The following is a 14,482-nucleotide window of genomic DNA, read 5'->3' as shown; positions in this document are numbered from 1 at the left end:
TAGAACAAGTGGGCTCTTCTCTCTGATGCCTGGGTGTGAGCCCTGGGCATTGCTTCTCCCTAGGTCCTGAGGTCTTAGGCAAATTACCTCAGTGTTTCAATTCTTTTGTTGATAAAATAGGTATTAGATACGCCCCCCTCTCCCCCATGTAGGGTCATCGTGAGGATTTGATGAATTAAGACACCCAGGAGGTTGGGGTCAGTGCGGAGGATGGTAGGCAGTTGAGACATTTTAAATTCTTACAACAGTATCATCATTTTTGTCGTTGTCATCATCATCATCAATTCTCCGAAGAATCGTGGACTCCGAGATCATTGTTCAAGTACTGACGCGTGCATCTCCTGTTATTGTAGGAGACAGAATTTCCAGAATTCAGCAGCAACTGTCCATACACTGTGTGTTGGGAATGTATTGCGTTCTCCCTCGTTTCCTTACTGCCTCCCTCCCCTTACTCTTACTGTTTTTCTGTCTTCCTCCTCTCTTCTGGTTTTAAGGAAGGTTCAATGACAGAGACACCTCCCAGGACATTATTAATTAGAAGTTCGTATTCCTATAAAAGAACATCCACTAATTATTTTTTATAGATTCACTAACATTGTCTACGTTTCTGTAGCGTGTGGTACCAGGGCCTCTTCTTTCGCAGCAGAGTATAAGATTCATGGTAAAAGTGAATGACCTCTCAGTTGATCTGTTAACTGGGTCTTGCCAGTGGTTTCAGTTGGGCAGTTGTGTTTCTTTGGGAACCTTGGGAGGCAGAGACTGCCAAGATGGATCGAAGTAGATGCTGCTGTTAAATTTTTCACGTGGTGCTCAAAACCCAGGGGTAAGGCGATAGATAGGGTGGCCTGAGGATGGTTCAGAATCCATGGAACCTTCAGGAGAATTGCTGTGTGAGGCTGCCAAGAAAGCTACCAATGTTTACTGAAACAGTGAATTATCTTGAGTGCAATGGCATGGTTCTGTCCTGCCTGTGGCCAGACCACACCCTTGCATTTCGTTCATTTCCAGAAAACCTACTTTTGAAAGTATGGGCTTGCCACACTGTGTGCAGAGAAGGGTCACCCGAAGCTCTTCCTTCAAATCAAGGGGTGAAGAAGATGGAGGAGTCTAACCTGGAGAAGAGAAGGCCGGTCAAAGGCTGTTGGCATGCTTAGGCACTAATAATAGAGGCTCCGATTGATAATGACCATCACCCAGGCACTGAGGGCCATTTGTATGGCCCTCACCTAATCCTTATAACAAGCAGGAGCCGTAGATGATAATTTTTATAGTTTAAAGTGGAGAAATTGGGACCATATAGGGATAAGAGAAGTAAGGGTACTTAGCTGGTAAGTGAGCCGAACTGGTCTTTACATAGTGAACAGCTGAATTCTTTCATTTTGGTTAGAGAATACCTCATTCACCCCAAGCTTGTGTAAACTCACACAAGCTGGAGCTGAAGCTGTCCTTGACCTCCTGGTGATCCTGTCTTGGCCTCCCACATGGTAGCTGGAGACTAGTGGGTTCCCTGACACTGGTCACATTCAGTTGGATACCAAGGGATTGCTTGCTGGATGTTTTGAAAGGAGACACAGTTTAAAACAGGGGTTATATGATCCTTACATTTTCACCCCAGAATTTCAAGATTTAATATGTTTTCTTGGTTGTCAGGAGTATTTTTTTTTTTTTTTACTTATTTACCAGGCTGGACAGTGGAGGCACATACCTTTAATCCTAGCAATTGGGAGGCAGAGGCTGTTGTATCTCTGAGTTTGAGGCCACTGTGGTCTACAAGTTTCCAAACAGCCAGGGCTACACAGAGAAACCTTGTGTTGGAAAAAAAATTATGTATCTTAGGTGTATGGGTGTTTTGATGACATACATGTATGTCCACGAACCCAAGCCTCTCTTTAATTTATCCTGTAGAGTCAATGTAGAGTCTGTGTAGAAGCAGAGTGCAGGCTGTCTGCCACCTCTGTGTTCAGGGGAGGGTGCGGGGAGTGTCTGCCACCCCTCCCAGGACGCATGCTCAGAATAGCAGTCTTTCTACCTTTACTGAAAGCTGTTCTTAAAGGATATTCAAATCACAGGCAGTTCTAAGAAGTGAGGTTTTTGTCAAACTTCTTTAGCTGGCATGTAGTATTCAACCTGCTAACTTGTTCCCATAGAAACAGCGGGGAAACCATAGACATTTTGTGAGAGACAGCATACAGAAGAGAATTGTTCTAGAAGTTTATCAGGAACAATCACGCCTCATGGCTCTGAGAAAATCTAACTCGGGAGCAGGCTAGGTGTAAAGAGAGTTAACTCAAGAGCCAGAGCCTCAGGCTGGCTGTGGGGGTGCACACATATAATCCCAGGACCTGGGAGGCTGAGGTAAGAAGGTTACTGCAGGGCCGAGGACAGCCTGGGCTACATAGTGAGTCCCTGCCTCAAATTTATAGGTGAATACATACGTGCATACATGAACAAGTGAATAACAAATTTAAAATCAAAGCCATGGCCATGTTTGTTAGTGACATTCAATCAAATGCAGAAGCTAATAAGAAGGGGCAGATATTTGGGCTGGCAAGATGCTTCTGTGGGCAAAAGCGCTTGCCACCAAGACTGGTAACCTGAGTTTAACCCCTGGTTCCCACAGGGACAGCCATGGTTAGGGATTGCACTAGAGAACGTTGGAAGTCATTTTCCTACCCAACTGCAGCTGATAACCGCTGTTCTGTCCTTCTCTTAAAAGAGAAGCATTTACTTTATGTGTATGGGTGTTTTGCAAATTTTTAGGCCTGTGTACTAAATGCATGCCTGGTGCCCAAGGAGGTCAGAGGAGGGCTGCAGATCCCCTAAAACTAGAGTCGCACCTAGTTGTGAACCACCTTGTAGGTTCTGGGAATCAAACCTGGGTACTCTGGAAGAGCAGTGCTCTTAACCACTGAACTGTATGTATCTCCAGCTCCACCTAAATCAACCAAGAGTCTATTATGTGGCAAATTGGCCTCACACTAAGCTGAGGATGACCTTGGATTTCAGATTCTGCCATGGTTTCCTGAGTGTCGGAATAAGAGGCACTCACTGCTGCATTCACAGCTGTGCCTGGTTTATGTGGTACTGGGGCAAATCTGGCTTTGTGCATGCTAGGCCAGCAGTACACCTTAGACTGATGTACACCCCAGCCTCCTTTTATGTGTTTTGGGGGCAGGATTTCTTTTTCTATCGATACATTTAAAAAGCTATATGTATATGCATGTGTCTTAGTTAGGGTTTTACTGCTGTGAACAGGCACCATGACCAAGGCAAGTCTTATAAGGACAACATTTAATTGGGGCTGGCTCACAGGTTCAGAGGTTCAGTCCATTATCATCAAGGCAGAAGCATGGCAGTGTCCAGGCAGGCATGGTGCAGGAGGAGCTGAGAGTTCTACATCTTCATCTGAAGGCTGCTAGCAGAATACTGACTTCCAGGCAGCTAGGAGTAGGGTCTTAGAGCTCATGCCATCGAAACACACTCACTCCAACAAGGCCACACCTCCAAATAGTGCTACTCCCTGGGCCAAGCATATACAAAACAATCATAGCATGGGAGTTAAGATCAGATGACAGCTCATGGAAGTGAGTGTGTCTTCCTCCCATTGTATGGGCCCTGGGGATTGAACTCAGGTCACAGACCTAGCAGAAACTGCCTTCACCCACTGAGACGTATCACTAGCCGATGAGGCAGGATCTTGCTTTGTAGCCCAGGCTAGCCTCAAACCCATGACAATTCTGTCTTAGCGTCATACACATTGAGATTAAAGGGATGAGCCATGATGCCTGGCTCTCTGCTCTCGTGGTTACTGTCTTAGCTCCCACATGGTAGAACTTGCAGCATGCCCAGGTCTGACTCATTTTGGTTAACACAGTGCATTATCCTTTTCAATTTTCTTAACCCGAGAAGGCAATAATTCTAGAACGATGGACTCCCTCTGACCCCCTCCTCCGCCACCTAATCATACAGAAGGCCACACTACAGTCTCACTGATGTAAAGCTAGGTTTGTTGTTGTGACTCTGCTTCCATCTCTGTCTGTCTTTCCAGGGAAGAAGAGCCCAGACCTCGGTGAGTACGACCCCCTCACGCAGGCCGACAGTGATGAGAGCGAAGATGATCTCGTGCTTAACTTGCAGCAGAAGAATGGAGGGGTCAAAAACGGGAAGAGTGCCCTGGGAGACCTGCCGGAGCCCGACTCAGATGCCGATGTGGCTGGGGCGGCAAAGCCACATCTTTCAGAAGTCACCCCAGAGGGTTTCCCCTCGGAACCCCTTGGGGGGCTGGAGCAGAAGGCCACCTCTTCCCTGGTGTCCTATGTGCGCACATCTGTCTTCCTGCTGACACTGGTGATCTCCATGGTTCTGGTTCTGCTCTGCGCCTTCCTCATCCCCTGCCCTCCCAGAGACCTGCATAGCACTTGGAGCCGGCGTCTGGGCTCCCAAGGAGGTGAGTTGCGGGATTTTAAGAAATAAATCTGTATATTTCCATAAGTTAGTGTGCTCAATTTTCCCTCCAGGTATTTGGCTTTTTTTTTTCTCATTTAGTTTAGTTTAGTTTTTGTTTTAGAGACAGGGTCTCACTGTAACCTTGGCTGGCCTTGAACTCACTGTGTGGACCAAGGTTTTGAACTCACAGAAATCTCCCTACCTCTGCTTCCCAAGAGGTCAGACTAAGGGCACGTACCATCATTCCTGGCCTAAATGTTTTTTGGAGACAGTGTCTCATTGCTGTCACCCTGATTGGCTTAGAATTCCCTACACAGACCGGATAGCTTCCTGCCTTCACCTTCCCAGTGCTGCTGTCTCAGCTGCGCACCACTCTGCCTGGCTTTCCCTCCAAATCTTAAAAAAAAATCACGTGTGCCGTGCAGTCTTTCCTCCTGTGCATGGGGTTGTTCAGGCGGTGAAGGTTAGACACGAGACAGAAGGCTAGATCTCTATGCCCCTGGACCCTGCTCTCTGAGTTCTCTGAAGACGGCTTTAGTTTACAGCATTGCGGCTGCATCCACCACCCACCCGAGGGAACAGGACATTGTTGAGGCCTTCCAGTCCCCTGACCCCATCCCTGTCTGCCCCCAAAAGACTCTGATCCTGAATTTGGCCTGATTATTTATTAATTGACTTTAAAGCTTTGCCACATTGATATAGACATTGATATGTTCATTAATTTTGTCTCTTTTTGAATTTTATGTAAATAGAATCATAGTTTCTGTGATTTTTTTTTTTTTTTGTTGTTGTTGTTCAACATAATTTTCGTTTTGGGGGACAGGATGTTACTGTGAAACACAGTCTGGACTTGGCCTTTAACTTCCCGTCTCAGTTTTCTGAGGGCTGGGATTATTGTCCCATGCCACCACACCTGGTTTGTCAACACAAGCTTTGTGCTTGTTTGCTCCTGAGATCCTCCTGTAGTTCAGGTTAGGCTTGAAGTCATGGAGTAGCTGAGTCTGGCTTTGAACTCCTGATCTTGCTTCCACCACCAGCGTGCCGGGTTTCAGCATTCGGTGCCACTGACTTTTTTGGAATTTTTATTTTCCGTGTTGGAGGTTGAAGCCAGAGCTTCATTCATGTCGTCTATAACTACTCAGGCACTCTATGATTCACATCATTTGAAAAGCGATATTCCTGAGACGAATCTATGCTCATGCCCTGTAGCGAGAGTCTTCTCTTCATTTTCCCAGTCTAACTTCCCACGTTAGGAATAGCACACAATTTATTTTTCTAGGGTGATAAACATAAATGAGCTCCAATCTTTCTTAAGTGAGTGATTCTAAGAACAATTTTATACATTCCCAAAGGGTTATGTACAAATTACTCCAAGGCAGAAGCCTAGAAAAGTTGCCCATCGGAGGGTATGGACACGCTCTTTCTAAAGTTTCCCACTCTCTGCTAAGGTGGTTGTACCAACTTGTGCTTCTACTCTTGTCTGAGTTCCCTGCAGATTTGGCAGGCATTCTCTGATTCCTCAGACCAAGGAGGGGATCCCCATTACCTCTGCTCTGCACAGGCCTCTGCTGCCCACTGAGGAGGAAGGGCAGGGCTGGCCGGGTAAAGCTTCAGACTTCCCTTCCCACTGCAGATGGGATGGCAGTCCCGGCTCCCCACAAACCCCGTGGATATTTCGGCCTTGACTCTGGTGGGAGGAGAGGGTGCCGTGGTGGTGCCAGAACAAGGTTCCTGACATCAGCTCTGCAGCCTTTGCTGTGGTGGTGGGGCCATTATTACCTATAATCAATTTGCCTTGCTAGGCTGCACCCTTGCTGGGCCTCTGGCCAGGGAAGCAGGTTCCTTAGAGTGTCCTAAGCCTCGTGGCGTTTCTGAGTTGCAGTTATTTCACTATACCTTGTCTAGTGTAGTCAGAAACCCCAGGGAATTCCATACATTACCGTTCCTTAGGTCTTGCAATCTCTAGTCAAGCTGACTTACCGTCCCCTCCTTTCAGAGTCTCTGCTTGCTTTATGTATAGTGCCCAGGGCTCTGCGGGCAGGCATCAGGGGAGATGCAGAGCTCCTTGGTCTTGTCTGGGAACAGGCAGTCCCCCTGGGCTGGGAGGGTGCTGACGGCATTTGCATCTGTCTTCTTTCTAACCTGGCAGAAAAGAACTAGTCTGTGGTAACTGGCTCAGGCCCTTTTTGTTTCATTATGTGTATGCCAGGCGGGGACCTGTCTCCCCTGGAGTTGGCTGACGTGAATAGAGATGGTCTGCGGGACGTGCTGCTCACCTTTGTGACAACCAGGAATGGCACTGAAGGAGGTAAGAACTCCATCCTCTGGAGGCTGCCACGGGAGAAGGATCAGCCGAGAGAAAGCACTGGTCAGCTTCCCAGGGTCAGTGCACAGGAAGGTCTGCAGGGGATAGGCTTTCTCTATAGGTCTGCCTGGCATAGCACGCCTCATCAGAATGGTCCTCATGTAAATCCAGATCATTTCAAAATAAAAGATGATTCCAAGAAATCAGGGCCTAGTGTGATAGTGAATATGCACGCACAGACACACATTCCCACCCCCCCTCACACACACACACATACACACACACATACACCTTTAATCTCATCACTCTGAAAGTGGAGGTAGGCCATTTCCTGTGAATTTGAGGCCAGCTTGCTCTACATACCAAATTCCAGGACCAGTGTTAGAGGGACCCTGTCTCAAAGTGCACCTTCCCCCACATACACAAAAAGGAAGAAGGAAGGAAGGAAGGAAGGAAGGAAGGAAAGGAAGAAATAAAGGGAGAGAGAAAGGAAGGGAGGGAGGGAGGGAGGGAGGGAGAGAGAGAGAGAGAGAGAGAGAGAGAGAGAGAGAGAGAGAGAGAGAGAGACCCAAGTCCTAGCTGGAGGGACTTTGTGGCCACCCAGACCAGTGAAGAAACCAGTGCTGAGAAGTGACTTGCCCATACCTTGTGGTGACAGCCTTAGTAATTAGATGTGTGTGTGTGTGTGTGTGTGTGTATGTGTGTTACGGGGGGAGGGTGGTAGGGCAGAGACAACCTCAGGTGTCATTCCTCAGGAACTGTCCTGTAAATGGATTTTAATAAACTCAATGAGTTATTAATATGACCTGGCCAGGCCTCCAGTAATAGAGGCAGAGTTCTATGGATTTATTTAATCAGCTTAGCACGATTACTGGGGGATTAGCCCTAATCTATTTTTCTATATGCTAGACTGTTAATTCCCTAGCTGATCTCCCAAAGTATTTGCTGTTTGAGTCTCACTGGGTTATTTCTGCTCAATCAGCCTGTCCTCAGGGGGCATTTTACTTGGCCAAGTGCTCCTATCCTGACACATCTAATGGAGACTTTTTGTTCTCTTCTTCTTCTTCTTCTTCTTCTTCTTCTTCTTCTTCTTCTTCTTCTTCTTCTTCTTCTTCTTCTTCTTCTTCTTCTTCTTCTTCTTCTTCTTCTTCCTCCTCCTCCTCTTCCTCTTCCATTTCTTTCTTTCTCCTCTTTGTCCCTACCTGTGACCCTAGCTCAGTAACTGAAAACTCTACCTACTTCTGTAGTCCCCAGTAATTGGCTGTAGCTACTTTTATTTAATCAGTGGCTTTAAATTGGGGAGTAAAGTTTACGTAGCATCACTAGTGGTATGTGAGAATCTGCTAGTGGGACATGGTGGGTGGCAACCAGATTGTGGAGACCATCATTTAGCATCTGAATACATAGCAGCACCAGACCAACCCTCAATACCATCTACATTATATTTTGAGGCAGCGTCTCTCATTGGCCTGGATCTGGCTAGCACCCTCAGAAGCTGCCTGTCTGCCGCCATCCCCCCTCCCATGACTGTGCCACCTCTCCAGGCCTGTTCTGTGGGTCCTGGGGATTGAACTCAGGCGTTCTTGCTTTTATAGCCACCATTTTGCCAACTGAGCCATCTCCCCAGCCAGTTCTCCACTGCCCCCTGGTTATAGTGAATGTTGCTTCTACCCTGCTTTCTCCATCCTCTCGGGGTGGTTCATCACTCAGGTCTTTGCACACAGATGAGTGGGCCAGTGGCCTTCCTTTCCCCTTTCAGTTGAATTCTCCAGGTTTGTCCCCCTGGGAAGGCTAGACAACGTACAGGATGTTTATCAGCTCCCTAGCCTTGTGAGAGAGACTGAGGAGAGCAAGTAACTTCCCTGCTTCTTCACAGCTAGAGTTGGGACAGGGTGGTCTCAGGTTGCCCCTCTTAGAGGACTTTCTTTTTTGTCCTCCTTTGTCCCTGGGAACATTAACAGCTTTGAGGGCTGTACTGCCACTAGTGGGGTCCTACACTGGGACACATCTCTGTCAATAGTCTCTTTATTAAAGCCTCCATAGCTTGCACATAGCAACCAACCAACCAACCAACCAACCAACCACAACAACCAACAACAACCAACCAACCAACCAATCATCCACAACCAACAACCAACAACAGCCAACAACTGACAACAACCAACCAACCAACCAACAACAACCAACCAACAACAACCAACCAACAACAACCAACCAACCAACAACAACCCTACACCCAACCCCCCAAAAGTAAACAACAGCAACAACAAACAAGCAAAAATGCCTCATTTCTGTGACAGCTACACAGGGTCCTAGTTTGCCTGCAATGGCTACTCAATTGGTAATGATGACAGTATATCAGCTGATGCATGACCCCTACCTGGAAGGGGAAGAAATCCTAGCAAGTGTATTTTGATCATCTAGGCCCAGAGTGAGTGTCCGGGTATGCTTTAGAGATCTCCGTAGTGTGCATTTGCCTGACATCACTGGACCACCTTTCGGAAGCAGGTTTGATATATGGATGCAACTCTGAGGCAGGGAAAGCAGACTTTCGTGTGGTTGTAGCCTGGTGGCATCTTCCTGGTCTGTGACTCATTTGCCTTTAAAGGAAGGTTAGAGATGCTGAAGCTGTTTGGTATTTTGCCTGCTTTGCTCTCTATCAAGATGTATAGTGACGAGACTGACGGTTTCGATACTATGTAGACAAACAGGATTTGTCCACAGGTTGTAAAATTAACAATGTAATTATTTTAGTTGCTTCTGTGAGCCTGTGACAAAATACTCTAACCCCAAATGATTTACAAAAGAGTTTATTTTTGGCAATGAACTCTCAAAGCCCTCCTTGCCTTGGTGACTTCCTTCCTTCAGCATCTTAAAGGTTCCATAATGTCCTAAAATGATAACACCAACCAGGGGCCAAGTGTTCAAACACCTGAGACTGTTGGGGACATGTCTCACTCAAGCCACAACAATAACCACCATTAGGAACTTTCTGGGTGCTGTGTTTGGTTGTAGGCACACAGCCCACGCAAATGGATTTGCTTCTCAACACAATCTGACCAAGTAGGCTCTGTAGTTCGCACCCAGCCCTCATGCCTCATGGATGTCCCTACAGTGCCACTGGAAGCAGAGGGAGAGAATTAGCTGATTATGATCCAGTCAACAAGCACGAATTGGCTACAGTAGGCCCTGTTTCCCCTCTCCTGAGTCCAGAGATCCTCCTGCCTCTGCCCTCCAAGTGCAGGGGTTAAAGGCATGCACCACCACGGCTGGCCCTCTCATGGGGGTTCTTAAGCAGGAAGGCTAGCACAGGACTGGTTTGAAAAAGTCTAGAAGGTCTGATACAGCGGGCCACATCCTGTTTCCAATCTGCGGCTGTATTGTTTAGTTAAAAGCGCTGAGGAACAGGAAGAATGAAGCCTAGAGACTTCAGGTGTCTGAAAGTAGAAAGTGTGACTCAAGATGTCTCGGCCTCAGAGTGAAAGCAGAGTCAGCCAGAGGTGTGACTGTCACCGAGTCACCCTGACCTGAGCTGCTGTGGCCTCCCTTCCTCGGACCTGGCTGTTCTTTTCCTGCAGACAGCGAGACCTCCTTGCTGTTCGCCTCTGTAGCTTGCAGGTCATTTCTGAAAACCTGCTTTTCTGTGTGGGGAACCTTTGCTGCTGCTGACTGGGTTTAGGGTTGACTCCCTGCTCTGCCTGGGTTCTAGGTCAGCCTGGGCTCTCCTGTGCGTTCCTTTCCAGCCCGAGTGGCTCGTTTGTTTCCCCTCAACGACTACTACATGCTGTTCTGGATTTTGCTCTGTCTTTTTCTTTTCATTTTTAAATTACATTTATTTAGTGTGTGTGTGTGTGTGTGTGGTGCACACATGCGTGTAACAGAGCACACGTGGAAGCCAGAGGACGACTTTTAGGAGTTGATTCTCTCCTTCTCCTGCGTGGGAATACTGGAATAGTGCTGGGGGCTGGAGACTGAACCCAGGTCTCCGTTCTTGGCAGCAGATGTCTTTCCTCACCCACTTTGCTGGCCTTACCCCTGTCTTTTGCTCAGCAAACAACTGGTTTTTGCTCAGCTACAACTCTATAGAGCAAGCATCTCATGACGTGCTGAGAAATCAGATGTTACCGTCTCTCTTTAAGAATGCCACTGTTCAGTGTGGGCTAAGGTGGCAGACAGGTAAACAGATGTGTTGGGAAAGGTGCCAAAACAGAGACATGGTGAGGCAGTTTAGAGAGCCCACCTCGGCTGGTCTTACACGTGTCCTACAGGAGGTGTGAAGTGGGAGATGACAAGTTCTGTGTTCACACCTTGTCAGAAACCACAGGAAGGAGCTGAGCAGACAAGAGAGAGCTGCTGTGTCACCACCATCTCCCTATGCCACCGTTCATCTCCCTGACTCTCCCCTTCTGCCCTTTCCCCACCTCTCTTACTTGCCTTTAGGTGTTGGCTCACAACCAACTGCAGATCTGGTGTGCCTTTCGGGGATGAACGGCAGCACACTGTGGTCCAGTCCCCTCCCAGAGGAGGCTCAAGACGTCACATGCTTAGATCTGATACCAGGAAGTGTGGCCAAAACCATCTGCCTTGTGACGGGGACTCGCAAGATGCTCAGTGCATTCAATGCGACGTCAGGTAAAGAGTGGCCTTGGGCTCGCAGAGTGCTGCCTCCGGAGCCTCAGTGTCGGATCTGAGCAGCCGACAGGGGAAACTGCTTTGCTATCCTGGTTCAGCAGGTGCTTGGTTATTAAGGGTAAGAGATAAAGGGCTTGGGAGGACCGAGTAAGCAGATTCTTGTTGCAACCTGTTTGGTGATAAGACAGGGCTAAATAAACTCTTACCCAAACAGATGCTACCCCGGGACCTGGGTTGTAGAGTCTGTCTGCACTGGTCTTTGTACAACAGGCAAGAGCATGTCACCTCCTTGCCTTTGAATTGTGCTGGTCTGTATGTGAACCTGGACCCTGGTTGGATGCTACGGAAAAGAATTCCCAGTCTTGTGCTGATATGGCCTTTTAGCTTCTTTTCTGTTTTAGATCCACAGGCTGGCAGTGATGAAAATGAGTCTAGTATGAAAAAGATATCTCCATGTAATATAACATAACTTAATATAATATAACATGACATAATATAATATAATATTTCTATGGGCTATAATCTCGAGAAGTTGGATAGTAACATCCTTCCCACATCAGAGGTACCATGATGGGGTGCTTTATTTTTGCTCCCTCCTTTCTGAGACATGGTTTTTACACTGTACCCCAGACCTTGAATTCATAAGATCTTCCTGCCTCAGCCTCCCAAGTGCTGGAGTTATAGGTGTTGAGTACTATGCTTGTCTAGTGGAGTACCTCTGGGTGGTGAAAAATTGCACACACACACACACACACACACACACACACACACACACACACCATTTTGCAGAGAGAGTTCTTAGCATGTACCAAGCCAGCACCAGTTTGATTCCCAGCACCACATAAACTGGGCATAGTGGTGCAGGCCTATAATGCCAGCACTCATTTAAGAGGTAGAACCAGGATCTGAAGTTCAGGATCATCCTCGGCTACATCTAAGTTCAAGGCTAGCCTGAGATATATGGGCACCTGTATTTAAAACAAATCTTCAGAGTGCACTTACTGTCCTAGCTCAGGACTGAAGTCCTTGAAAGCCTTCCTTGGTTTCTCTGGTGTGGGCTCCTTAGTGCCTGCAATGCCCTGTGACAGACACATTCCACAGCCCTAGTAGAGTGAGCTCCTACTTGCCAGGAGGACATAGCCATCTCTATTTGATATACAAAATCCAGATGTGTGGGACTCAAGAGATCACTCAATGGTTCAGAGCACTGGCCACTCTTAACAGGGGACCTGGCTTCAGGTCCCAGCAACACAGGGCAGTTGCAACCAGCTGTAATGCCAGTTGCAGGGGTTCTGATGCCCTCTTCTGACTTTCCAGGGCATCAGCGGACACACAGTGTACAGGCATACATGCAGGCAAAGCGGTCACACACATAAAACAATAGCTAAATAGACTTAAATCCATATGTGAGGCCTTTACACGCATGGGTAGCCAGATGCTTGAGGTTTTCAGATCCCACTTCCTGCTCTCTTCGTTGTCAGATGGAAATAATGGCAGGATGTGGGGAGCTGTCTCGCGTTCAGCTGCTGAGTTTTCTCTTCTGGCTCAGGAATGCTGCATCTACCTTTTGCTGAGACAGAAAGTGGAAGTGATGATCTACCTCTGTCTCCTTCCCTAGGGAAAGTCCTCTGGACTCTAAACCCAAACTATCTGTCCAACGGTACCTTGGCAGCCCCGGTTGTGGTGCTGCCAGACCTGGATGAAGATGGTGTCAGAGATCTGGTGGTGCTGGCCATTGGAGAACTGCAGGTACGGTCTCTGGTGATGGTTACTGTAAGTGCTGCGTAGGACCTTGTTGCAATGGCTTAGGCCGAAATAGATTCTCCTGGTGAATTTAAGTGACCCAAGACTATTTCAAGCTCATTTCCGGTGGTGCACTGTGGTTCTGAGGACTGTGGTTCAGCAGGGCTCTGGAGGCAGATGGCTTGTGTGTAAATTCCTTCTGTGCTACTCTGTAGCTTTGTGGCCCCCCGGGGCAAACTGTACCCTATCCATGCTCTGATCTCTTCACACATCTAAATGAGAAAGTTTTATCTTTCCCTGTAGGCTGCTTATGAAAATGAGAGCTAACAAATTAAGTCCCTAGAAAACGGTGTAGTTTTTATTCTGTAAACAGAATGTTAGCTTTACCATATTGTATCTATTTAAAATTTCCTTCAGTTGTAAAACAACAGGATGAATGGAGAAGGCTCATAAGAGGTAAGCTTTGGATATAGCTTAGTTGGTAGCATGATGGTTTAGCATGCATGAAGTTCTTGTTTGGTCCCCTGAAATGCATAAATCAGGTGTGGTGGTAATACTCCTGTACTTAGGAGACAGAGGCAGAAGGATCAGAGACACTCAAGGCCATCAGTGATAGCATAGTGAGCTTGAGATTAGCCTGACACGTGTGGTGAAACCCTACAACAACAACAACAACAACATCACAAGCAAGTGCTTCCCCCTTGTAATCACAGCATTCAGAGGTTTGAAAATTCCAGGTGAGCCTGGGTTGCACATTGAGACCTGTCTAAACTTGTGGTGTCTAGTTTTAAAAATCACTACCACCTTTTCCCGGATTGGACCGAGCTCTGGCCCCTCCCTGGTTTCCTTTTGCTTTACGGGGTTAGGCTCTGGGATCAGCTGCCACCAGCCCTAACCCGGCTTCTCTTTCTACCCGCCTTTGCTCTGGGAGGGGCCATGCTACCAGCCCACTCCTGAGACCCTTGAATGTGAGGATTAAAGACACAAACTGTTACCTTTTAACTTGCCTACTAGGCACAATTGCTGGGCACAGATAATTCCTGCCTGGAAAAGCGTGCCCTTACCAATTTAATATTACTGTTTTTCTAGCTTGTTCCACCTAAGCCCCTGCCAAACATCTTTGGCCATTTGCCCGTAGCAGAGGCCGCAGCCCTCAACCCTCACATGGTTGCTGTGTCCTTCTTCCTCCAAAGCATGGCAGAACCACCAATTTCCTTCCTTTTCCTTCTGGGACCTGGAAGTCCTACCTGTACCTTCTGTCCAGCAATTGGCTGCCCCCACCCCAGCCTTCTTTATTGACAAGTCAAGAACCAATTGGGGAATGGGATTTTAACATCAGGACCTCCCTCTACATAA

The 14,482-nt window shown here is 47.5% G+C and overlaps 1 protein-coding gene across 2 annotated transcripts in view; it reads left to right on the top strand.

Moving 5' to 3' along the window:
- Positions 1 to 14,482, top strand: part of Fam234b (family with sequence similarity 234 member B) — a 37,516-nt gene that overhangs the window by 7,098 nt on the left and 15,936 nt on the right. Inside the window, exons 2-5 of one of the 2 annotated variants that reach the window (XM_021165155.3) lie at positions 4,049 to 4,447; positions 6,656 to 6,754; positions 11,192 to 11,383; positions 13,002 to 13,132. In XM_021165155.3, the coding sequence (XP_021020814.1) occupies positions 4,049 to 4,447; positions 6,656 to 6,754; positions 11,192 to 11,383; positions 13,002 to 13,132 (821 nt within the window). Of the gene's footprint in view, positions 1 to 4,048; positions 4,448 to 6,625; positions 6,755 to 11,191; positions 11,384 to 13,001; positions 13,133 to 14,482 lie in introns of both variants that reach the window. The other variant, XM_021165154.3, reaches the window with a different exon arrangement.

The sequence above is a fragment of the Mus caroli genome, unplaced genomic scaffold (assembly GCF_978045245.1).
Source record: "Mus caroli unplaced genomic scaffold, Mus_caroli_1 scaffold_7, whole genome shotgun sequence".
NCBI classification, from domain to species: Eukaryota; Metazoa; Chordata; class Mammalia; order Rodentia; family Muridae; genus Mus; species Mus caroli.
The sequence above is the reverse complement of the archived record's forward strand: the minus strand, read 5'-3'. Positions and strand labels throughout refer to the sequence as shown.